The sequence below is a fragment of the Bactrocera dorsalis genome, chromosome 3 (genome assembly GCF_023373825.1).
Source record: "Bactrocera dorsalis isolate Fly_Bdor chromosome 3, ASM2337382v1, whole genome shotgun sequence".
Taxonomy (NCBI): domain Eukaryota; kingdom Metazoa; phylum Arthropoda; class Insecta; order Diptera; family Tephritidae; genus Bactrocera; species Bactrocera dorsalis.
This window is the reverse complement of record NC_064305.1, coordinates 17,788,615-17,814,522: the sequence shown is the minus strand read 5'-3', so window position 1 is coordinate 17,814,522 and position 25,908 is coordinate 17,788,615. Positions and strand designations below refer to the sequence as shown.

Genomic DNA, 25,908 nt, shown 5'->3' with positions numbered 1-25,908 from the left:
TCGAACATTAAAATCATACACCGCTGAAGAGCTCGTTATATACGATTTGTCAGTAAAAGTATTTCATGCAAAACTATTAACCACTCAGAGGTGGTTTGGAATTTCAACAACTTCTCCATTGTCAGTTAACAAAAAGAAATAATTAAATACCAGTTTAATTGTTGATTTAATTTTACTTCATTTAAATATGATATTTATTATTTTACAGGTAATTTAATAACTCATTTCTTATTTATAATTTGTGCAAGTACAACGATGTACACAAGCTCTATGCAAAAAAGCAAACTTATATGTATATGTATATGTACCTAAAACTTCAGAAACAATATTAATAGCAAACAAAAAAAAACAGCTTTAAACATATGTATTTTCATTTTTACAAACCCTTTGTGAATACTTTAACAGCATAAAGCGACTAAAATTACTACGGAATGAACCACACATAACCTATATGTTATACTAAGTTGCATTTAAGTTAATTAAATAAAAATTATAGTAATAATAACATTAACTGATAAATGAGATTCAATTCCTTTCAAAATAGATAAGCTTACTAACAAGCGATATATGTATGTAAGTATGTATAAAAGATAAGCATATTGGACTTCAAGTATAAAATTAGTGTCTTTTATAGTTTTTAATCTTCGATTAGAATTGGTTCGCAACAGTTTTTATCTAGTGTTGTGGCTGTAGCATTGTCTGCGTCTTTGACAACATTGCAATCAGTACCCAACTTGACGACTTTGACCTCAGATGCGCTATTTTCTGCCGGCTTTGCGCAGCGCACAACAAACTTTTCATTCTAAATAAAATAAAAAAAAATTATTAATTGTAATTCATAGTTTCTATACACAATGCTAGCTACCTTCTTAGTTGTCAACCTTTTAATTGGCAGATTTAATTGTTCCGATGGCACAAACTTCCATTTAATGGGAAGCTTCGATTTCATGGCGGGACTTTGTTTCAGCAGATGCCTGGAGTAGATAGAATTTGTAAGTATGCATACCCATAATTTATTGCATTATGTTCGTTAAAAATATATGACTACTTTACTCACTGATTCAAAAACGTGTCAGCACTTTCCAAGTCTGTACGATGCACGACGCTGCTTACACCCGGTACTTTAATTAAATATGAATTATGCATACGCTTCGCCCAAAATTTCGGCGAACCATCATTCGCGCTTGAGCAAAGCACACCATATTGTTCACTCGACTTGGTTTTTGCTAATTGTGTGTTAGTTTTAGAAGTTTCAGTGGGCTTTGTGGCCACATTTGTGACGCTCAGCCGCCTATTATTAAGCATATTTGGTGCGTAAAGCGCCGAATCGCTTAAACGTTGTGTTGTAGGTTTTGTGGTGCTCACACGTTGTGGTATTGGAATTGCTGGTCTAATGTTTATTAACGGTTTAGGCGTGTTAACACTACCGCCATTTGTTATCGGTGAGTTTATTAAATTACGCGGCAAAGTCGGTAACGATTGACGAGAAGCAAAAGATTGTGCCTTTGACGGCTGCATTGAGTGTGACGATATTTTTAGCTGCTGATTGAAAGATTGCTGCGTAGTAGTGGCATTTGATGTGGAAACGCTTGGCGCTTTCGACATTGCAACTATGGAATTTAATATAGTTGGTTTAGGTTTTGTCGCTGCGCTGTGTGTCGGTGTTGGCGATTTAAAAATAACTGTCGTTTTTACCGGTTGCGCAATTTTTGACTCTTTTAGAGTCGGCAATGATCTAAATCGCACATTCGTATTCGTCGTATTTGTCGACGAAGTGTTTGGCCTGGAAACGGCAATCGTGGCGGATTTTGTTGCTTTTTTCGTCTTCGCAGAAATTGCTGTTGAGCCGATTGTTGTAATTGCAGTTGTGCCATTTAGTGTGCATTTATTTGTATTTGACTCCATAGCAGCAACCAATGACACTTCAGGCGCTTCACTGGGTAGTGTAGGCGCATTCGGTTTAATAAGAACCGATGCAGCGGGTTCAAATTCATCACCCTCAATATTCATCACCAATTTGCCAGCAGATTCAAGTTTATCAGCCACTTTAGTGATTGTTGTCGAACCTATGGTTGAACGTTTGCCGTTATCACCCAGTAGAAAACGTTTCCAATCACCGGCTGAGATATTATTCGAAGATTTCACCTCTCCCGGTGTGTGTTGTCGTTCTGTGGCAGTCTGTGGCATAGCTTTCGTTGTGTTTCCAGCAGTCGATGGCGACTGTGTGGAATTTCCTACACTCTCTCGCTTGTCCAATATGCTATTCTGTTGTTGACTGACAGGCAATGAGACAAAGCCAGTATTAGTGTTGCTCATCGTTGTCAAAGCGGGTGTGGTAAACAATTCGTTTGGTGTGGTGTCTCCGGTAGCCGTTACCCGTACGTCAGGTGTAAGAAATCTAACGTTTGACATATTTTCCGATGTATTGATGACAGTTTGGCCACTGGTTTTGGCTGAAGTCTGAGCATTGGTTTCAAGAGTTGTGGCAAATGGTTTGTCATTACCTTGTGCTCCATTAGCGACTAATGGTACGGTGGAAGCGACATTGGAAATATAGATTGTCGTACTGTATGGCGCTTCCTTTGGTGCTGGCGCCACACCTGTAATAACCGCATTTGGTGGTAGACTGCACAGTATAGCAGCGGACTGTTTGTCTGCTAATGGTGGTATTAGACTTTGAGATGTATTCGTTAACTGCACCAATTGAGAGTTTAGTGGTCCATTCATAGTTATCGGTGGTGGCTGCGGCAATTGTGTGCCAGTTAAGAAATCAGCATTATTACCACTTTGTAACAATTTCAATTGTGCGGTAGGCGTTTCTGTTACAGTGGTCGCAACGCTATTATTACTAACAGGTGTGGTGCCCATATTTGTTATTTGCAAACGATTCGAATTTGCACTGCTTTGAATTGTGTAATTGGTAAGCTGCCGTGCTGGTATAGACGGATTAAGTGTTGATTGTAATTCTGATAATGGCTTCACTGTGATATTCGGTTGAGGCAGTGGCTCGAGTGCTGAAAATGAACCTGATGGTTCTTCATCCTCAACAATCATACAATCATCGTCATCCGATTCAGGTAGCTGCACTGTTTCCTTGACTTGCAATTCTGCAACGGATGCATTTTCAGATTTCGCGGTATTCGCTGCGGAGCCATCCAATTTATAATCCAAGTAAACCTAGTAAAATTATAAAATCAAAACTTGTGAAATCGCAATTATAATTTCTATAGGAAAAAAATAAGAAAAAAACGTGAACTGCCGTTGCAACGAAGCTTTAATACCCTTCAGAAATAAAAACAAGAAAAAACGTTAACTTCGGCTGCACCGAAGCTAATATACCCTTCACAGGTGCATTTCTTTTAGTAACTATGTGTTCAGTTTGTATGGCAGCTATATGCTATAGTGAGCCGATCTGAACAATTTCTTCGGAGATTACATTGTTGCCTTAGAAAATAATCTATATCAAATTTTGTGAATATATCTCGTCAAATGCAAAAGTTTTCCATACAAGAACTTTTTTCCGATCGTTCAGTTTGTATGGCAGCTATATGCTATAGTGAGCCGATCTGAACAATTTCTTCGGAGATTACATTGTTGCCTTAGAAAATAATCTATACCAAATTTTGTGAATATATCTTGTCAAATGCAAAAGTTTTCCATACAAGAACTTTTTTCCGATCGTTCAGTTTGTATGGCAGCTATATGCTATAGTAATCCGATCTGAACAATTTCTTCGGAGATTACATTGTTGCCTTAGAAAATAATCTATACCAAATTTTGTGAATATATCTTGTCAAATGCAAAAGTTTTCCATACAAGAACTTGATTCCGATCGTTCAGCTTGTATGGCAGTTATATGTTATAGTGGTTCGATATCAGCAGTTCCGACAAATTAGCAGCTTCTTGAAGAGAAAATGACATTGGCAAAATTTCAAAACGATATCTTAAAAACTGAGGGACTTATGATAGCTGTATGCTATAGTGGGTCGGCGATTCCGACAAATGAGCAGCATCTTGAGAGAAAAAAGTGTGCAACATTTTAGATCCAAAGTTTAAACGCTGCGGGATTAGTTCGCGTATATACAGTCAGACGGACAGACATACGGTCATGGCTAAATCGACTCAACTCCGACGTTTCCTTTTTAAGGTGTTACAAAAACTTCGTGGCAACCAGGGTGTATTTTCAGGGTATAAAAAAAGACAACAACAATGCGCCAAAAATAACAACTTAAAATCGATTGCAATGCATATTTTTACCTGCCCGTTTTTCCGTACAACCCAAAATGCTGTTGTACTCTCTTTTGCACCGCCTTGTATGTTGTGCATTTGCTGATATGTTTCCCGAAGCATCATTTTGCGATCAACGCTTTGTAGCAAAATCAGTAAGGGTGGTGGCATATTCAGTTTTAACGGACCAAAGAAGATTTTTCGTTCAGAATGTGGTATCACGAAAGCATCGTATGCTGCGTCCTTAAAGAATTGTAACTTGACAATCTTCTGCTTTTGCCTACTGAATGACATCACTTTCTGTATGCGATCAAGTGACACTAGTTCTTGGAAGTCCGGCACATATATATGCGAAAAATCTCTATAAAGATCCAGTACTAGCCAACGATGTGGCTCCGATGTAACATCTAGTACATTCATTTCATCAATATCGTGAGACATTACTTTACGGAAGGCAATATTTGTCTTCATTTCCGAATACTGACTGTTGCCAATCAATTCTTGCAGCATCGATAACCCGTTGCCCGATTTTAACTTATGCACAGCATTTGATGTTTTCGTACTTATTGTACCAGTCGGTAGGGTGGCGCGTGTTATCGCCGGCTCTGGTTTCTTTTGTAGAGTGCCCTTAGTTTCACTTGCTTCGGGTGACTTTATCTTTTGTACGTTTTTAATGTTCTGTGTTGGCTTTGTTTCTTTTTCCAAATGGGCTAATGGCGGTGGCTGTGTACGCAGCAGAGATTGTTGGGTAAGCGCGATATTTTGCGTAGATGTTGCTGTTGGCTCGTTCGCCGTTTCGGTTGCTGTAAGCTCCTCCAGTTGTTTCTGTGCGACCTTTTTGTTCAATTCACGTATATGTTGCTTAGCTAACAAGCTAGATAATACATTAATTTTACGTGTCAACAATGGGTGTGTCTTTGGTGTTGGCTTAGCACAGGCGCTAGATTTATCGGCACGCAAGAAACCCTTAACGAGCCAATATTTTGCGCGCCCCTGCATTACAATCGCCAGATCACGAGTTTGCGACGTGCGACAGCGTTGCAGCAACATACGACCCATTAGAGGCAGTTGTTGCATTGGTAATGCTGCTATGTTCACCACACCGACAGCATCCAATACCATTGGCATCATATTATTTATTGTGGCAGCAAAGAAAGTTTGTTCATCGCGCAGCTTAACCTGCCATATAAAGACGAAGCCTTCAATGAAGGCATCCAAAAAGTTGGACCATTTAATTATACAGAGTATGTCGTTATTTGGGGCGGGAATTACTTTGCTTTCACGTTTTAGCGCTAATCCGATATCTTGCATCTTTTTGTTCACCAAATTGTTCATACTACGCACTACGTCTCTGAAGAAATCCAAACGCGAAGTTGAAAGCGCTCCGAGCGATTCCGAGGGAGCTGCACTGAGGTCTGTGACACCATCTGAAACCGTAGACGAGACCGACGGTTGTGCATCATCGTCGCTGATTGTGTACGCATTTTCCGTTATCTTTGTATTTTCACTCGTTTTGACCTGCTGTGTACTTTTCGAGTCGGCTGTGCTACTGGTCGGATTACTATCTTCCTCAATATGAGTGCTATTATCATATATTGCAGTATCTTCTTCAATTTTTTTGCCGCTCTGCAGTTTACGTTCTTCTAAGCGTTTACGTTTACTCTGTAGTTTTGTGTCAGCTGTTGGCTTGCCATCAGGCACAGAAAGTAAGGAAGAAACCGATGACTGGCTGGAATCTTCATCAATCAGTTCAACAACTTGTCGTTCTTTCTTCTTCGCTGGCTCTATCGGCTCTTTGTCCGACTCTGGAAAGGAAAAAGCGAAAAAATATGATTATTATATATTTTTAAGCTGCCAAGTGCATTATAAAGTTTCAAATTTACTAATTAAAAAACTAAAAAAACTATTTGTAATTTAAAAATGAAAGATTAGAATTGTAAAAAAAAATAAAAATAAAAATTAAATTACAAATGTCCCAAAATCGGATTGAGAATAAAATTTTCAATAAAAAAATTAAAATTAGATTAAAAATTGAAAATCTGATGTGGGTAAATAAAATGTGGTGTAAATAAATTTACAAGTCTGAATTTTCGATTAGAATTTATTTTAAAAATTAAAAATAAATTAATAAAAAATAAAATTTTAATCTTCAACTAAATTAAAATAAAAATTAATATAAATAAATTAAAAATTAAAATTGATAACACTCAAAATATGTCTCTAAATAAAATTAATATAAAATAAATAAATAAAAATAAAAAATAATTTGTTAATCCTAAATACCGCGTTAAAAAAATCGAAAGCATATAATTAAATACTAACAAAATTTTTTTAGTACGGTTTTTGGAATTTTAATTTCAATTCCGTATTTGGTATAATATTTTTTCCAATCCGGTATTTGAGATTACTTTAAAAACTTTAAAATCGAAAGCATATAATTAAATATTTACAAGTTTTAGTACGATTTTTGTATTTTTAATTTCAACTCCTAATTTGGTATAATTTTTTTTTTCAATTCGGTATTTGAGATTAAAAATTTTACATTTTTTTTACTTAAGATTTTCGCATTTACACAATAAAAAAAATTTTTAATTCAATATTAATTCAAATATTTTTATATTTATTATAGCAACTCACGTTTATCCTTGTGGAAAGTATCCTCCTGTTCCGTTAACTCTACATCATTTAATTTGCGTTTCTTCGTTTGTAACAGCGATTCCTGTGCCGCTTCTTTGCGTTGCTTTTCCACCTCATGCTTGTGGTAATAAACTGAACGCATTATGTGTTCATTCAACAATAGCATGCTCTGTTTATTCTCGTTCTTCGCTATAAATTCTTCAACTTCGAAACGCCGTTTGCGATTTATACGTAAGTAGGTTTTGCGCGGCACCACAACCACACGCCGGCAACCGTCCACATCGGTGTTGAAATATTTATTAATGAATGCAAGTTCGCTTGGGCGCCCACGTCGTTCTAGCCGTTTTGCCAGTTTCGGCCGTTTTGCACGACCAATATCCCCATTGTAGTCTGAAGCCAATGATTCTTCCAGCATCTCATCTTCCCTATCGCTTTCATCTCGTTCATCGTCTGTACTATTATACTTCACAACACTACCTTGAGATTTGCGATCGGCACTTTTTCGTTTCTCTCTTCTCTTTCTGAATATCTCATTTTCTTCGCGCGACTCTGCATCTGCTTCATCGACTGCTTGCTCAACCGTCTCAAATGAATAACGTGCTTTTGTGGACGTTACAATATAATCGTCCTCTGTGGAAGCGTTTTGTTTATTTCCAGCAGACGTTTGTTCATTGCTAGTGGTCACATTGTTATCCTTTTCGATAACGAGCGGTTTTCCATCGGTAGCACGACCGCCACAATAGCATTTGTATAACTCATGCACCATACACCATACCGCCATATTTTGTATATTTTCCAAACGTATTAGTGGCACCGTGCAATGTTTGAGCTTTTCCAACACATTATCGTTCACATATATGGGTTCGCGTAGTTCAGTAGTTGTCTCCGAAAATCCAGTATTTAAAGTCGTGTCTGTTGCTGCTTCGATTGCCACAACGGCGGTATTTTGTGTTTTCTTTGGAGGCGTGATTGCTGAAGTTCGCCCAGCATAATCCTCTTCCGTGTCAGCAAAGTCTTCGTAACGCTTTGGCGCTTTGGTACAACGCCGTTTCTTATCATATTGTGACTCATTGATAAGCAGAGTTTCATTTTCAGTTAACACTATTGTGGATGTGAATTCTTTCTCCATACGCGCTAGTCGGGCAGTGGCCTGTCTACGCAGCATAAAAGCGTCTTCTGTTGTGATTGATCGCCCCTAATTGGTTGAAAAATAATTATTTATTTAGTATTTAGCATATTTCTGAAAGTTATATTTAAATATAATAAAATATACTAACATCTGTTTCCAGACGCATTATGCGAGATTGAGATGGTGTTTTGCATGTGCACTCTATGACACACTTGGATTTGCCACAATGTTGACGTAAAGGATAGTCATCGGCAAGACTTTGACAAATACAACCAAACGTACAATACTCCTTTGTACAAGGCTTCGCTCCTGAAAAAAAAAACAGTTAATACATATAACGAACAATACAATGAAAAACATTCACTATTGCAGCTTTTAAGATTTTTATTTATGGAGGAAAATTAGAAATTTGAGGAAATCTCTAGCCTATAAGTAGACACACAAGGTGGTTTCCAAAGTAAACAGGACTTAAAAAAAAGAACAAATGATTTTTTCGGCAAAATCAATTTATTTTATTCAAAATGTTTCCTTCTGCTACAATACAGCTTTTTGCACGGTCCAAAAGCATGTCGAACGAGTGTTTTAGCTCGTTGGCCGGTATGGCCGCCAGTATGCCGGTGCAAGCTTTTTGAATGGTGTGCATAACGTTATTCTTTCATGGGCAAATGCATTTTTCCGAAAAAGAAGAAGTCGCAAGGTGCCATATCAGGTGAATACGGGGAGTGGTTAATTGTTAAAATGTGATTTTTGATCAAATAATCATCCTTCGAATGTTGGATTCTGAGCAATTTTTAGTCGTCAGTCAATTTGTGCGGAACAAACCGTGCACACACCATTCGTAAGCCCAAATGTTCGGTCAAAATGCGATAAATCGATGTTTTGGAGATGTTGAATTCCATTTCCATGAATTTCAATGATTATTTCGGCTGATTTTTGATGAATTCACGCACAGTTTCGACGGATTTTGATTAGCCCACATGTTGATCGTCATTTATGTCTTCATGACCACTTTGAAAACGTTGAAACCACCTGTGCATTCGGCTACGGGATAGGCAATCATCGCCATAAACTTGTTTCATCAATTGAAACATTTCGATAAAAGTTTTACCAATTTTAAAACAAAATTTAATGTTGACTCTTTGTTGGAAGCTCATTTTCGCACCGATAACACAAACATACTGACACTTAAAATGCAATAACTTCACTGCCAATCGATGAAATGTCATGAAATTCTCACTGTACAATCGATAAAGATAGCAGATTCAAAAAGTCCTGTTTACTTTGGAACGCATCTTGAACAACATCAAGTTTGAATAAATATTTTACCTTTTTCAGCCTTTACAGCGGCGTCAATTATAGTTGCATTTAGGCGGCGCAATTCCAATCTGTAAACAATAAGAAAAAAGTAAGATCTCTAATTATGTCATGCCATTTTAATTTAAAAATATTATTAGAATTTAGTCTACATAGAATATAATTTTTTAATTGACTTTCAATGTACTCTTTCGGTCCCTTTATGTTCAATGAAAGCAATTAAATAATAATAATAAAACAAGAATTTAGTAAAATAATTTTAAAGATATTCATACTTACAGAAGACGGTTTTGTTTTTTATTTGCCGCAGCTTGATTGACTAACTTAGATTCATCCGGTGCTTTGATGTTACAACTTTTTTCCTCTTTCAGCCTGCCGACGACTTTCTCTTGCTTCAACTCCACATTCTCCTCCTTTTCGGTTTGCAGTCCATCCGGATCTATTTTGATGAACGAATTCTCACTGCAACTTATAGCGACGCTATTTATCATCTCACTTAGAACATCGGCACACTCGACTAATTCACTATCGTGTTCTTCAATATTAGCACGAAATGAAAAGTCTTCTATAGGTGATGTAGTCGCCTCAAATGTTTCATCAAGTTTCTCTGAACGATCAACCACACGACGTACCAGTATGTGACTGCGATCGTTCATATATGGAATGGGGAATGTGTACGATTCAGTGGGTACTTTGGTATCATCACCACCGTCTTTCGACTGATCATCATTTTTCCTACATTCAGCTGATTGTTGTAATGTAGAAACGCTGAATTCAGCCCATTCACGCGTTATATCACAGTGTGGGAGTATATAATCTAGATAACGTTTGGCTACGTCGTGTAGTGGTTTGCCAAGTGCAGGAAAAACTTCCAGTTCCACAATGGGCATGCGCACCACCGCCATGCTACCGCCAGCCAACAACAATGGTGCAGTCTCATCATCTAACGGTTTTTGGAAGGGTTTATGTGACAGTGGGCAGGGTTTGAACACTCTCGGCAGTGGCGTCTTATTGAGTTTTTTCTTATCCGGTTCTGCCTTTACAGGTTTCAAATCTCTTCCTATTAAGGCATCGCTGCAAGTATTTGGATTGCATTTATTGCGCAAAAAGTTACTCGGCACTCGATTGAGATATGGTTGCTTATTACGTTCCGCATTATTGCCGCGAACTCCAGGCAGTCGTACGCGCTCGCGTTCATTCCCATCAATCACATCCAGGGTTTGATAATAATAATGGTTGAATTCTGTTGTGACAAACGAAGCCGCTTGCCAACCTTGTCGTGTAAATGGCATTTGGGAATTCGGTGCCTGTAATGACTGTTGTGAGACGCTTTTCGATTTGTGATGACGCATTTTTCGCTGTAGCTCTCGGCAAATTGCCGCCTCATTATTAATGATCGCCAACTTATGATTGCGATTGAACTTTTGCAGAAATTGACGTCTCTCGGCGACCGTTCGTAACTTTTGCAAACTTTCTGGTACTAAAGGCATCTGCATTTGCGGCGGTATACAGTCGGGTGTGACCAAACCACCCAATGTGGCCTGACGATGTCTGCGGCCAGCGGCATTTTCAATGCCATCAGCAACACAATTACTACTTTCAAGCAAATTTTCACGCATAAACTCATTCAATGACTCACTGATGAAAGCCACATTAGCATTACCCTTGGATTGTGCCGAAAATGGTACGAGTGGTGTTAGCAACATGCCGGGTAGACGCTCTGTCTCGTCGAAACCGAAGAACTCTTCACCTGAGTCGGTGAAATGTTCGTTGTTATCGGGCGCTTTCTCAACATTTGTTTCAGCTGATTCCTTAGCTTGCGGTGGAGACTGAATAACTTTCGTATTGCTAGCGGTCTCTGTAAGTACATTTTTGCCACGCACCTTATTCATAAGCATATCCAAAAAATTACTGTTGTTACTTAACGATCTGGTTGTTTTCTTATCGGCACATTGTTGTAACATTTCTGTTGCTGATTTTGTTGCAATACCGATAGCTGTTTTTGTAGCTGTATCTACGGCAGGCAATTCAACGCTCTCACCGTCAATATCAATATTTCTATCAGTTTTGTAGCTATGCTTTGGTTGTTCAGAGCGTGTTTCGTCACTGCCCATAATTTGTTTTTCTGGCGTCGTTTCCAATGTGCTTTGAACGGCGCTTTCAGTCTTATCTAATACTTCTGAAGTAATATGGCTAAATTGATTGCTATCAGCTACAACATTTGTAGGGCATTGACTCAACAATTCTGTTGCCTGTAATAGTGTGCTGCTACTTGCTGCCTCTACTGAGTCATTCCTCGTCTCATCCACAATTGATTTGGTTTCACTTTCCATGAGCGGCACTGTTCGTTTTCCGCTACGCAGTATTTCCAATTGCTCCTTCAATTGTTTACTCACTTCGTCGGGAGCCATATTTCCACTGCCAGCTATTTCTTCCTGTTGTTTATTTATCGTATCTGCATTATCACTAAGCGAGGTTATTTCAATATGTTCTTTAACGCCGTATTTTCGACGCAGATAAGAAACGATCTGTTTGGACCAAAGTTGTACATTTCGCCTGCGTGTTTTGAATACTTTGCGTTCGGCTTGATCGAATAAAACCCTCCTCAAATGATAATAGTTTAAAATAATCCGTTGCTTGCTTCCTTTTCGTATAGCGACACGCTTGATCACCAATCGTGGACTTAATGCATACCAAAGGAATTTTTCAATTTTGGCCAAATTCGATTTTAAAAATCCAATAGACACATTGTATTTACGTTGAATGCGTGGAATTATCTTTAATTGATGTTTAGTCAAATGCATTGTGAGACTGTTAACAGTTACCTAAAAAGAATAGAATAATACAGATGCTTTCGTAAATTATTTAATTTTTAACAATTACCAAAAAAATATAATAATACAGATGGTCTTGGAAATTATTTACTTTTTAATTTTTACTGTTTTTTTTTTAATTAATATTTAATTTAAATCGTTTGTCGTAAAACATATTGTATTTTCATAAAACCGTTAAACAGATTTGAAACCAATTTCGTATAGGTACTAAAATTGTAAAATATTTATGAATATGTAATTAAAAGTTTAAAATGTTTCAAGAAATTCTTTAACAGCCTCAGTTTGGAAGTTCGAAAAAATATATTACGGATTCTCTTGCTCTTGCAAAACCCTTGCACGGTTCACGCATGCAGAATTTTTCTCTTGTTGCAACGGCACAACAACAAACACACGCAGAAAATTATTTGCGATGGCTGTAAAATATACGTATGTCAGACCAAAACCCATACCCTGTGCTAGTTGTCATTTTACTTAAATACATACATATTTTGACGTTAAATTGTTGAGAAAGGTAAATTACTCGTATAAAGATTTTATAATTTCTATTTAAACTATAAAGATTTGTTACAGTTTTTTTTTTTTGTTAAGAATGAGTGCAAAAGGTGAGCCAATTCACAATAGCCATGCACAATTGTCATTTACAATAAATTGACCGAATCAGCCGCTCATATATTACTAGATTCTGCAATGGGTGCTCTCGTGCCCTTGTGTACATATTTTGGTATAGGATTTTTGTAATCTGCAATCTTGCAAGAGCAAGAGAATCCCCCTATTTTTTTTTGGTTTTGCACATTTTAATGCATTTTAAATTTTAAATTTGTATTTGAAACTATTTTGAGTTACAGCTGATTTATAGCCGCCAAGTTCAATCAGCTCAAGCGATTTATCTTTAAATGCGTTTTCTCAAAACTACATTTCAAGATTCGCTTTGTCAGTCAAAAACAAATCATCTAATCGCTTTTATTTTCTCTGCCATTTTTATTAAAATTGGTTTTTTCTAAAACGTAAGTCATTGTATAGGCAATACCTTAAGCATTTTGCTTTCAGTTCAACAGTTTAGGGCCTATGTATTCTTTAATAACTTCGGGAATATTGAATAACTCGCTAAAAATGAAATGCCATTTTTTTGAAACTGTGAGGATATAATCAAAGAAAAAGTAACGGAAATCACCTTTTTTGAGCGTTTACGCTATGTGTTCCCCTTAACCTAACATTTTTGCATTAATTAGGTCAATCATTTAATCGATCATGTTGATACATACATATTTACTGTACATACATACATACATATATACATATGTAGTGAAACCTCAATGTGAATGCCTATCAACCAACGTGAAAATTTTCTATTTTTTTCAGTACGAAATAAGCTTTTTACCGATTGGTTGTTTTAAATTATTTTGTCTATGGGATTTTAGCCATTAAACTATTTATTCTACTTCACGATAACCACTTGTATGTACAACTTGATTTCCGATGCATTTAATTATCTCACATCGTATAGACCCTGACATTATTGGACCATGTGGAATGCTGAAATGCTCTATAAAGTGCAATGCAGTTGTGTACCCGCTAATGTGTTTACACCAGTCGTCATCACCGTCTAATGTGTAAACGATAAATAAAGTTATAAAGTCAAGTGCTTTAAGGGGTTAGGGGTAGTCAGAATTTTCAAAAAATTATTTTAAATTTTTGCATTTTCGTTAAGTGTAATATCTTAAAAATATTCTCTGAAAATTTCACGTTGATCCGATAATTAGTTTTTGAGTTAATCGAGAAATAAGAAAGAGGGCTCGGGCACTTCAAAGCGCTAGTGTGAAACTTTAAACGCGTTTTTCTCAAAACTAGGTTTTTTGAACTGGTGACAACCGTAACTCGAAAACCGCTCAGTAGATTTTAATGAAATTTATATAGCTCTTAGAATACATACTAAACTCGGGCCTGATCAAAAGATTTTGTTGTTTTTTCAAAAATTTCGATTTTTTAAGACCAATTAACTGTTTTTTAAGACCAATTTTAGAAAAAATTTCCTGAGACCGCCATTTTGTTAATTGTGAAAAAAACATAAATAAAAATCCTTCGATTAGGCCCAGGATTATCTATTTATATAACTATTTTTTTTGTCCGATTGATTTTAGATGAAACTCCAAGGACTTATGGTTGTCACCGCAAGTACCTTTTTTGGAACAGGGTCAACACAAACATAGCATAATAGCAAAAAAAAAAAATACTGAAGATTCTCATTTTTTCGTGCCTCTGACTACCCCTAACCCCGTAATGCAACTGTTTTTAACACATTTTAAATTTTAATGTTTTTTTGCATGAATTACTTCCAATTAAAAACAAAAAAAATGGTTTGAAAAAAATTCACACAAAACAGTATCAGAGATGCTTTGGGAGTAGTTATAAAAATAATTTCCAATAACTACTCCATGGACTACGCCGATGTCGAGCATATCGGGAATATATGTTCTAATTCACATATTTTTATGAAATGTGGTTTTATCAGCTTCATTTTTGACAATAAAAAAAATTGAATATTATGTAAGTTTATACGCCAATATATATATTTTTTTTTAATTTACTAAACTAAACATTTAACATTTAATTATTTAGAGTAATAGTTCATCATAATAGTTTTAGTTATAAGTTATATGTACATAAGTGAAAATTATCCAACAATAAATACATTTGACATATATGTATGTACATAAGTATGTATATATTTGCAATATTTTTCGTCTTAGTTCAAAATTCATAGTCCGTTGCAAAAGAAGAAAAAATTAATTTTCACCTTCCACAGAAAAGCTCTTTAAAATAGACTCATATGTATGTATGCTGGAAAATGGAAAATGCTGGCATTATCTGCTCTCATGACACTCGAATCTCAGTACGTATCCGGAAGGACTCTCAACTCGATAGCATTCCTTTAAATTATAATATTTGCCGCTATAACAATAATAAGAATAATACACTACATTTTTTATCTGTTGTATTTTGATTAAAAAAAATTTCAAATTCTAATGCTAATAAGTATTAAAAATTTGTATTGTTAATTTGTTTAACATTTTTTTTTTAATTTGCTTTGTTCCACTATATGCTTTTCTTACGCAACGGAATATATTAATATTTTGTTATGCAATACTTGACCGTTAAAAATTTAAATCACATCACACTAGGCGTTTTGCAACTCTCACACTCGATATACAGACATATTCATTTTTTTTAACAATCGAAACAATGGTGTAACATACTTGAAGGAAATCAAATGCAAGCACATGAGAACGGCACAAACAGCTGGCTTAGCGCAATATACTCCATTTTAGAAATGAAGTAATTCTGGTACACAAAGAAAACAAGAAACATGACAAACAGCAGCACAGCACTTATATTCGAAATAGCTTAAACAAAACGAAACTAATCAACATATCAACCTAACGCTGATGACACTGTTCGATTAGCCAAGAACTAAACGCCGCAACCAACCACACATGCACAAACTTACTTTAACTACACAGCATAACACAAATTCCAGGGTAAGCGTTTGCTTGCTATTACCACCATTCACCGGTTCAATATTTCATTACTCAAAATTTGCACTAGCACTCCACGCACATTGTTTTCTTAAATAATGCACATTTCTGCAGTTTTTTACGTTATTTTAGAACAATAAAACAGCAGCGAATATTTAACAACTAATGTACGATCGTTGTGTCTTGATGTCTTTTCACTTGTGTTCCAATATATGCTCGTATCGTTCACACACAACTATTGACAGCGAGTCAAAAGGCAAGCACACGAAAAAGTATCGATACTATTTTGTTCTTGTTGTGAATACAGCACACAAAAATACTGGGAAATGTGCGGTTGTATTATCGAAATTATAAAAAAATATAATAATAATGAAATATATTAACTTGTTAAAAGCGTATATTAAATATAGTTATAAGATTTTCATGTTAAAAGCACGTGTTGCTAACTACCGTTGGGCTTGTGATATTTTACTACCGATAAGCGCGTTCACAGTTGTTTCTTTTTTCGATGAATGCTGTTCCATTCCTCTCCTACCGGGAACGTGGAGATATTGTTATACATACACATAAATTGGTGAAAATTACGGTATTTATTTTTGCTTTAGCAATTGTTATTAAAATTATAGATTTTTCTCACTTCATTAGGAATTTGACATAAATATTTCTACAATGACCAAATATAAATGAAAATATTAATGGCGATTAAAAGCTTATTAACATAGGAGTTGTAAGACGCCTGTAATATTTTTTAATACTTTTTAGGTTATGTAGAGTAAGAAAATAATTTTCAGTTTAATAACCACTGCAAAAGGAGCATTGCTTAATAAGGTTGGAAGTTCCCGCGACAGTTGCGTTTATATGATGTATTTGTACTTTTTAGGTTATGTAGAGTAAGAAAATAATTTTCAATTGTTTAACCACTGCAAAAGGAACATTGCTTAATAAGGTTGGAAGTTCTCGCGACACTCGGGCCTATGTAACGTATATATACTTTTTAGGCTATGTAGAGCAAAAAAATGATTTTCAATTGGATGACCAATGCAAAAGGACAAATATTAAATAAGGTTGAAAGTTCCCGCGATGGTGGGGCCTATGTAATCGCAACGGACTCGAATTTTTATCTAGCAAAGGACTCTGTAACCGGCAACATTCCTCTGAATTTCTTCAGGCAACAAGTACGAAAGCATTTTCTGTTGTTCATCGATTTACTAATATAAATAACGGAAACAATAAAATTTTCTCAAAGAAAGCAAGCAATATTTTTTTTTGTTTTACACATTTAACAGCTCACCAATACAGTTTCGAGACATTGACGCACATTTTTATATGAGAAGTATTCTAATAGGCCTAACATTGCAATTATAAGTTTTAAGAATACTTTATATGAATTTAGATTACGACGTAGTACAAGAAGTCAAAATTTTTCGGCTTTTATGCTTTAAGAAATGCACCCGTCACGAGTGCTTCGGTGTAGCCGATATTAGTGTTTTTTTCTTGTTTTTTTTTTAATTATTGCGAATCACTACCATACTCTCATGAAGCGGAAATATGTATGAGTGCATAAAAAATTTTGACAAATGAAGTCTAATTTTACGAATATGAAGTTAAATTTTTAGTATTGATTTTCTTACTAAACCCTTATTTAATTGAAAAGACCCAGGAGAGATCCCAACAACAGTAAACATATGATTTGGAAACATTGTGTGAACATTACAAACTTGATAATACATGTACGTATGTATGTACAAGGTGTAGGTATTTTCTTAGGTGTATTCTTACCAGACATTTACCTTGTTTTTCGAGCACACATCTGTATATATACACACACATACTGTATATGCAAGCGTAATACCACATTTGTGTATCAGCGCAGTATTCGCTGCGCACGTGTTGATAAGCATGGCAGGTAATATTCGGAATATTCCGAATGCTTTCTGCATGAAACACTTGGAATATTTGAAATGCTAACATAACCTCAAAACTTACGTGTGGTTAATTGTTACTCATTTTCTAAATTACGCCTTTTCAAAAGCAAAAACAACAAAACCGCCCTGATCGGTTTGATAAATATGTTCGCATTTATTTACAGTTCTGTGATCAAGCGTCACAAATCACCGTTTCTGTCTGCTGTGTGGTTAATATGGTGAATAAGGTGATGTGTGTAAACGCATTATATTTAATGCAAAATTATTGATTTTTATTGCAAGTTATGAAAAGTGAGTGAGGTTATGCTGAAGATGTTCAGTTCCGTGAATGGATACAATCAAATTTGTCTCTCATTAACTTATTAACATCTATGTTACAGGTCTAAATTAGTGTTATAACTATATTTTACTTCCCGACAGCGAAAATTATATTGAACTCATAAACTCAATCGGAAAAGCTAAATTTAATATATTGAGATGCTCAGGAAAACGTCAATCAGAGGATCGGATTTCATTACATTAGGGATATGAGGTTTACGCTAAACCATATAATTTTTAAGAAAGCTTGTCCACATGATATCACTAAAATATCACACAGTTTAACCAATCTAAACGGCTTAAAGAGAGGTAGGAACTCGGAAATCACTATAAAGGGTATATCGATTTTTTCTATTTTTGGCATAGCTGTAGCAGAAAAAAATTATCACGAAAGAAATTTTTTCGATAATATATCCTACAGATTGACCGATATTTTCAATAAAAAGTACGCAACAAGAACTGGGGTCCACATATTCGGGATCTGGGAGCTAAAGTAGTTTTGGTCGATCAGAAAACGGCACTCTCAAAGGCAGTGTTTTGATTGGTTCTTGATTTGTATACCGAAAAGTGAATGAGACTGATGAAACTAATATAGAAATGTCAAGATAATATTACCTACTAATTTGGTTAAAATCGATCGAGTAGGTCCCGCGATATGGTTTTTCACCTAAATGTGTGCGGTTACACGGCTTTCGTTCAAATTTGAAACCAGCTCTTATAAAACCTTCTCGTGGCATATCTCTAATATACAATTCTATTTTTCTAAGGCTTATAATTCGAATTCACCCACACAAAGTCGATTGCTATGCCAAAAAGATTTGCCCTGAGCGAATTTTGTTATCATAGCGCTGATGGTTTAGGAGATATATATGTACATTATATTTGAAGCACTCATCAATTTAACGGGATAAAACTTTGCATGAATAAAGGCTTTGAAATATGTCACGTTATGACCAGCAATTGTTCAAATTGAAACAAAACTGTTCAAGACCCTAGGTACCGAATGAGTGGGCCCAGCTGCCTGCGGTTGACATTTTACCGAAAATATCGGTAAATGTAAGATATATAACTTCGGAGAGAAGTATGTCTAAATGAAAAAAATGTGCTGAATCTAAGTTGAGGTCACTGACTCCGAGTTTCGGTAGTAAGTTGTAATAATTTAGACACATTGTTGTATCGTATGTCTTTCCATGAAGAAATAGCAAACTTTACTGAATAGAAATGTCAAAAGAGCGGGAAAAAATATGGCGTCGTTTGCTGTCCCTATCGATCTACCTTTGTAGCGTCCCTATTGAAAAACCCTTTATAAATTTGAGTTGATTTATCTCAATCGAAGTTAAAGAGTGTGTTTTATTAATAAAAGTGTATCTTTGTGCCCAAAATGTGTAAAATCAAGTGAAAACTTGACCTAGCCCCTATATAACTTATATCAGAATTTTCGAAAATTCGGCTCATTTAACTCAATATATATTGGTGATGGTATGTGAGGTACCTTAATGATTTATTAGTATGTGGCATGTCAATAGTATGCGTTATTAGCAAAAATAGACCAAATCGTGTCGATACTACCCCCAGTGTAATTTTCTTACTCTTTGAAGGCAATCATAGTGAGATTTAGGGAAGAAATTTTCATCACAAAATGCAAGGCGGCATCGAACCACTATGAGCATGAACACAAAGCGAGCTCTCCCAGTACGAGCAACTCGCTGCTTTTCCGTCCCCTTCGCGCACTATCACTACGAGTTGCCGCAACAAAAATTTCCTTGTTTGAACATAAATTATTTGGAACAGAAAATGTATTTCTTACATCTGACATCTATAATCAGAAAGAATTAGCGATTAGCACACTACTTCAAATATACTTAAATATACATACTATATGTACATATGAATATGCATTAGCAATTCATGAAACCGCTAAAGTCAGAAAAAATCGAAGTTTTTTTTTCGTTCATTTAGTACAGTTAAAGTAAACAGGTTACGCTATGGCTAGCAAAAATGGGTGTGTCAACTGAACGTTTCTTTTACAATCTCGAAATCAGAAAATTCCTTACATAAATCTGTGGACCTATGTAAATCCGATATAACCTGTACATAACTAAATATGTACATACATATGTACATATGTATGTGCTGCAATAGTGTCAGCAATAGCATTGGTCTTTAGTCCAAGAAAATCATACAAATGCAACTGTGCTTGAGCGTTGGTGTGCTTGGTTTGGATTTTGTGTACACAGATACGAACAGCTGACGTTTTGTTTATAGCGAAATAAAGAGTAGAATTGACATAAAGAATCGTCGTACAAATTATACATTTAGAAAAAGTTATTTTAAAAATTATTGTAATAAATAAATTTACATAGTATATTATATATATAAATATATGTATGTATGTATATTGAATGTATAAAAATCACTGATGTAGATAAGTAGGTGAGAGAGATATGTATGTCTCCTATTTTTCGTCCTGCGAATTATGCGTCAGCCTATCAAATGGAGGGCGAACTGTCAAATACGTAACACACCGATCGCTGCATATATAATTTTAAGTATACATAATTTGATAGTATGACGTAAGTACATACATACATATGCAATATATTATTCTAAGCAAATAGTTTTCAAAAAAGATAATTGTAAATAAGGCATCGAAAGAAAAAAATCCTTATTGGTAGCTTTTTGGCATCTTATAATCTCTTCCACAAACACAAAAACGTCTGAGCAAATAGTTGAGTACTGGATACCCGCTTGAGGGGCTTCTTATCAACTCAGGAAGCAATTTTAAAGTAAAGGCGGCGCCAGAATGAGTTCGTTGAGTTCGTAGCGGAAAACTGACAGCGGAGTTGAATGTGTGCATACTCTACCGGAGAAGAATTCGGTAGACCACCTTTGCATGCGGCAAATACGACAAAAAAATGGATTATAAATTAGTCGAGGCAGTGGAAATGTATTCTTATCTGTATAAAAAATAAATAAAATACAAATATCAAAATCAATTGGGCAAGGAAAAATCTTGGAATTATGTGGCAAAATAATTAGCGGTAGTAAAGAAGAGCTGATTTATGTTTATTTGCGTAACGCATAAGAACGTAACGTAACTCAAATCCATAGATCCGAAACTATTCTTGTGCCAGCTTGCTAATCTGTTCTGGGTCGTTGTCGTGGTGGGGCATCAACTTTAGAAGCATGTTATCTTCAGCAAATAGTGGCATAACATTTTGCAGTATATTGTCGTTTGCGTGCTGATTCATGATGTCTTCAATTCGATGGCTTAGGCCAGGCCTCTATACAAGAGACAGTATGTACCATACGTGTAATGGCCTACTATATTTCCGTGGTATACCGTGAGTCATGCTTTGTACTAGGGGACGTCACACAGACTCTCGAAACCCTTGCCATCTAAAAAAAATAATTTTGGACTCTTTAGCCACTCTTTTGACCAGTTGGCAAATCTAAGACGTCGTGCTAGGTGATATTTTGTAAATGAAGCAGCCTTACGAGCGATGTTAGTATACCTCTGGAGGTATTCTTCTGGGATGTCTGTTTTCTTGTTATTTTTTATACGTTATTGCGTTACGGATCATTTCTGCTGAAGATCGGACCGCTATAAGATGAAGCTTTCCATACAAATTATTCAAAATTAAGTTATTGTTTGAAAAACTCTTTTATTTGACAAAGATATTCTCACGAAAGTCAGCATCGAAATCCAACGCAGAATAACTCTTGCCAACAGGTGCTACTTTGATTGAGCTCTCTGGGCTTTGCGCGAGCTCAGCACCCGTTAGTCAGCAAACCAGCTCTTTTGGGTTGCCAAATCCTTCTGACCGACAGTGCAACGTAAAAGGTCGAACTTAGCAAGACTCAGATCGCCGCAATGTTTTTGGAGGACGCAACTTGTCAAGGTTGAACTGAAGAAGATGAAATGGAAACATTTAGATACTTTCTTCTCCACTATCCGGCTTTAGCCCGACTAAGATTGAAGCATTTAGGTTGCCATACTCTTTACGAACCCGGAGATTTGGCTAGAATTTAGCCGCCTCAACAACATTGTTGCAGCCTCTAGGCGTTTGTCGATATGCGACGGTCTTTGGACAAGCGTTTCTGGCAGTCCAAGTGGGATCATTCGTCGCTTCATGAGAAATCAGCCTATTTAGCGAAAAAAAAATATTTGTTGTTTTTGCCCACCCTAATATTTATGTATATTCGGTACCTAGTAGCGTGAACAGTTTTTGTTGGAATTGAAGAATAGGTGGTCGTGCAAAGTTTAATCCCGTTATATGAATTGCTTCTTGATTTGCGTACTGGAAACTGAACAAATGAAGTGGAATTTAAAGATGAGCTATATGGAAAGTAGGCCCGGTTATTGTCCGATTTCGCTCATTTTCACAGCGTGACATGAGAACATGAAAAAATGCCACGTAACAAATTTTGTCAAAATCGGTCAGTTAGGTCCCGAGATATGGCACTTCACCAAAAAGTGGGCGGTGCCACGCCCATTGTTCAATTTTCACACTGGCTCCCATAAAGCTTTCTCATACTATCACGGCGGCAAATTGTTACGTCTCTGACGCATTTAGTTATTGATTTATCGCACTTTTAGTACTTTTCAACAGTACCGTTATATGGGGAGTAAACGGGATTTTCATCCGATTTTGTCCATTTTCACGCTATAGATAGGAGTTTTTGTAGTATTCGCGCTGAGCGAATTTGGTTGTTGTAGCTTAAAGAGATATGCAGTTTAGGAGATATGCACATTAAACTTATTAGAGGGTGAGGCCACTCCCACTTTTCCAAATTTTTTTTTCCCACAGGTTCCTACTGCGATCCCGTATGCCAAATACGAGTTATATATCTTAATTAGATGCTTAGTTTTGGCACTTTGTAAGCTTTCAGTTAATGGCGATTTGTGGGCGTGGCCGTGGTCCGATTACGCTCATCTGGAACTCGAATTTTTTTTTGTACTAAGAAACCTCCATACGAAGTTCCGTCAAGATATCTCAATTTTTACTCAAGTTACAGCTTGCACGAACAGACGGACGGACAGACAGACAGTCAACCGGAATTCCACTTTTCTCGTCACCCTGATTATAATATTTATATGTACATACATATATACAACTCTATATCTATCTCGATTAGTTTTAGAGGATACGTACAACCGTTAGGTGAACAAAACTATAATACTCTGTAGCAACTGGTTGCAAGAGTATAAAAATGTTCTGGACGGTCTTTGAGCTCTTCAACTGATGAAAATATTAAAAAGAAATGAAAGAAATGGTGCTTGAAAATTGTTAGACAAGTGTTAGAGAGATGGCAAAAGAGCTCGATAACTCTCGCGAGTTCGTTCATGATTTTGGTGAACATTTTTTTTTTCAAAAAGCGTGTTGATTGTGAACGGATTTAAAGCCAAAAACGCAATGAATATCATCGATTAACCACCGTATTCATCAGATTTATCTCCGTATGATTTCTTCTTGTTCGCCAAACTGAAATTGCCGCGTGGAACCCGTTTTCAGTCGATCAAAGAGATAAAACAAAATTCGCTGAAGGCCATCCCATAAAGTGCTTATGAAAAGTGTTCCGAGGACTGGAAAAATCGTTGGCATAATTGTATTGCATCTGGTGGGAATTTGAAAGCGACAAAATTTATAAATAATTAATCATTATGCATTTTATTTACAATTTCCTGGTACTTTATATCTCACAATATATAATTGCTATTTATAAGAAATGCACCCGTAAAAGGTAGCTTTAGTACAGCCGAAGTTAAAGTTTTATGTTTTTTTTTTTAATTACACTCCCCTATTTTTGCAAATCCCTAACCATTTCTCTAATACATTATTTGTAAACGTAAACTGGTACGCGTGCAATATTACCACTCTCAATAAAATTCCAACTTAATTTAGAAGTTATTGGCCTGTGGCAAAAGAAAAAATTAATTTATATTTATAAAATGCTTTTGAGCTTTCTTACTTAATTTAAGGTTACTTCAGTAGGCGATCGAAGAGCTCATGTTTGCACAGTTCGTAGGAATTAATATTTACACATCTATATATTTATGTATGTATGTACATACAAAAATAAATTCAAACGCACATGCAAACATAAATCGATTGCCTTAAGATACGTATGCAGCGTGGATCAGTAACTTCCGACAACGAATAGTAGTTACTCCCACCAATGAATTGTATCACCAGCAAAGGCCGAACAAAAAATAGATGAACAAACGGTGAAAACAAGAACTTATACAACACACCACAAGCATTCACAACACAACATACACATACACATGTGTTAACATGCTTGCGCATGTATGGACGTAGATATGTACGATTGCACGTAGATACGAAAGCGAATGCTCGTACTTTGCGAAGAAATCTTTAAGTGAAAAAAAAAACAACCAATATATTCATATGACTTAACATTTGCCGCACTAGTAAGATAATATTTCACATTATTGCTTACCCATACAAATTGTTTTCAATGTAATTGGTGGTAATCTCACACGTATTCGTAATGATAAGTAATTCTTAAAAGCACAATACACTAAAGTTGTTTATTACGCATTTAGTCTGTCATCTCGCGTGGGTACACTACAAATGCGATAGGACTTTTATTCTGCGAGGTGAAAACGAAATGCTAGAAAATGAAACGGAATGGCGACGCTACGTGTCAAGGCAATTGGCTGCATTGCTGTGATTCATTGCTTTTGAATTTATTTAAAAAGACAAAAACTAAAAACGTTGCTTGAATAGTGAATTCTAATTATAATAAGTTTTTTTTTCATTTAAACATAAGTAAGTAACATATTAAAAAACGAAAGGTGTAAAAATTCTGTGGTAGCATTTTTTTAAATTTAGTTTATTATTTCGTATTTTTTGTAGTTTTTACGAAAATTCGTTGAAATACTGTACCAAAAAAAATTCGCGTCCGGCGAAATAATCGACTTTTATCGATAACCAAAATAGTGGGATTTTTTTGTTTTGTGTGAAATGAGGTGGAAAATGGAACATGGAAACGAAACATGTATACATTCGAAAATCAAAATGGCGTCGTCGGTTTCGATTTGGCGCCAAAGGTAAAAAACGTGTTTAACAATTGAAAAACTATTATTTATTATTGCTGCGTTCATATAAAAAAATGTTTTTTAAAACAAAATACAAACAAAAAGCATATTATTTAAATAATTTAATTTTATTAAAAGAAGCAAATTAAGTAATAAAAAATTATTAATAAAAAAAAATTATGAGAAAAAATATTTATTAAAAAAAATATAAAAAAAATATTAATTAAAAACAATATTCAAGAAACCCCATTTATTTAAAAATATATATACATACATATTTATATACATATGTCATCTGTAAACGGGAACATTTTTAATTAAACTCACATTTGTGGTTAGGCAAGCTCTTAATGACGTAATACATAATCCGGTGGTTCCGTGGGAGAGACATGAGTTGAGAATAGGTTAGGTTTAGCAGATTAAAGTTCAGCACTTCGGCTTTTGTTGCTTCTCCCTACTATAAAAAAAAGCCCTCCAAAATTGTCAAAATGCCTTCCGTAAATAAACTTTATTTAGTAAATATATTTTTTACTATTTTTTGCCTTTTTATGATTACCGATTGACATTTAAATATTAACAACCAGCAAAAAATTTAAGAAATACCTTAAAATCAGCGTGAATGCCAATGATCCCCGACTAACAGAAGCAGCTCTTACAACAGTTATACATTTAAAGCATGTTAGCTGGGAAATTTTGACAAAAAAACTTATAATTTTGATAAAAAGTTTTAAAATATTTCATCTGTCAGTTTCATAGATCAAAAGTGCGCAAAATTAAATTTTAAGTAGTTTTTTTTACAAACAGTTCTCAACTAAATTGTGCTTATTTTCTATTTATTATTATATTATTATTGAACCCTCTTTCCAAATGCCATATCGTGTTTATTAATTGAATTTGTTCCAAAATTTCTTTTTGTTTTTTTTTC

General features: G+C 35.4%; 1 protein-coding gene across 2 annotated transcripts; it reads right to left on the bottom strand.

The window, feature by feature from the left end:
• Nucleotides 1-149: 149 nt before the first annotated feature.
• Nucleotides 150-24,971, bottom strand: LOC105224705 (uncharacterized). 2 transcript variants are annotated; one of them, XM_049452547.1, is made up of 9 exons: nt 24,383-24,971; nt 9,587-12,132; nt 9,320-9,378; nt 8,142-8,302; nt 6,865-8,059; nt 4,258-6,032; nt 1,058-3,177; nt 866-974; nt 150-802 (listed from the first exon to the last, which is right to left on the bottom strand). In XM_049452547.1, exons 2-9 carry the CDS (start codon nt 12,109-12,111, stop codon nt 638-640), a joined length of 8,109 nt encoding a protein of 2,702 aa, XP_049308504.1. In that variant the 5' UTR covers nt 12,112-12,132; nt 24,383-24,971; the 3' UTR covers nt 150-637. The 2 variants fall into 2 exon arrangements, with proteins under 2 accessions (XP_049308504.1, XP_049308502.1); XM_049452545.1 differs by lacking the exon at nt 24,383-24,971 and adding an exon at nt 15,647-16,190.
• Nucleotides 24,972-25,908: the final 937 nt, after the last annotated feature.

What these genes read in the sequence shown, in the direction of transcription:
- LOC105224705 (XM_049452547.1), bottom strand. Translation starts at nt 12,111, where the DNA reads ATGCATTTGACTAAACATCAATTAAAGATAATTCCACGCATTCAACGT. An exon ending in AAAAAACAAAACCGTCTTCT is followed by an intron (nt 9,379 to 9,586) that starts GTAAGTATGAAT and finishes TATTGTTTACAG; the next exon opens with ATTGGAATTGCGCCGCCTAA. An exon ending in TTGTACGGAAAAACGGGCAG is followed by an intron (nt 3,178 to 4,257) that starts GTAAAAATATGC and finishes TAATTTTACTAG; the next exon opens with GTTTACTTGGATTATAAATT.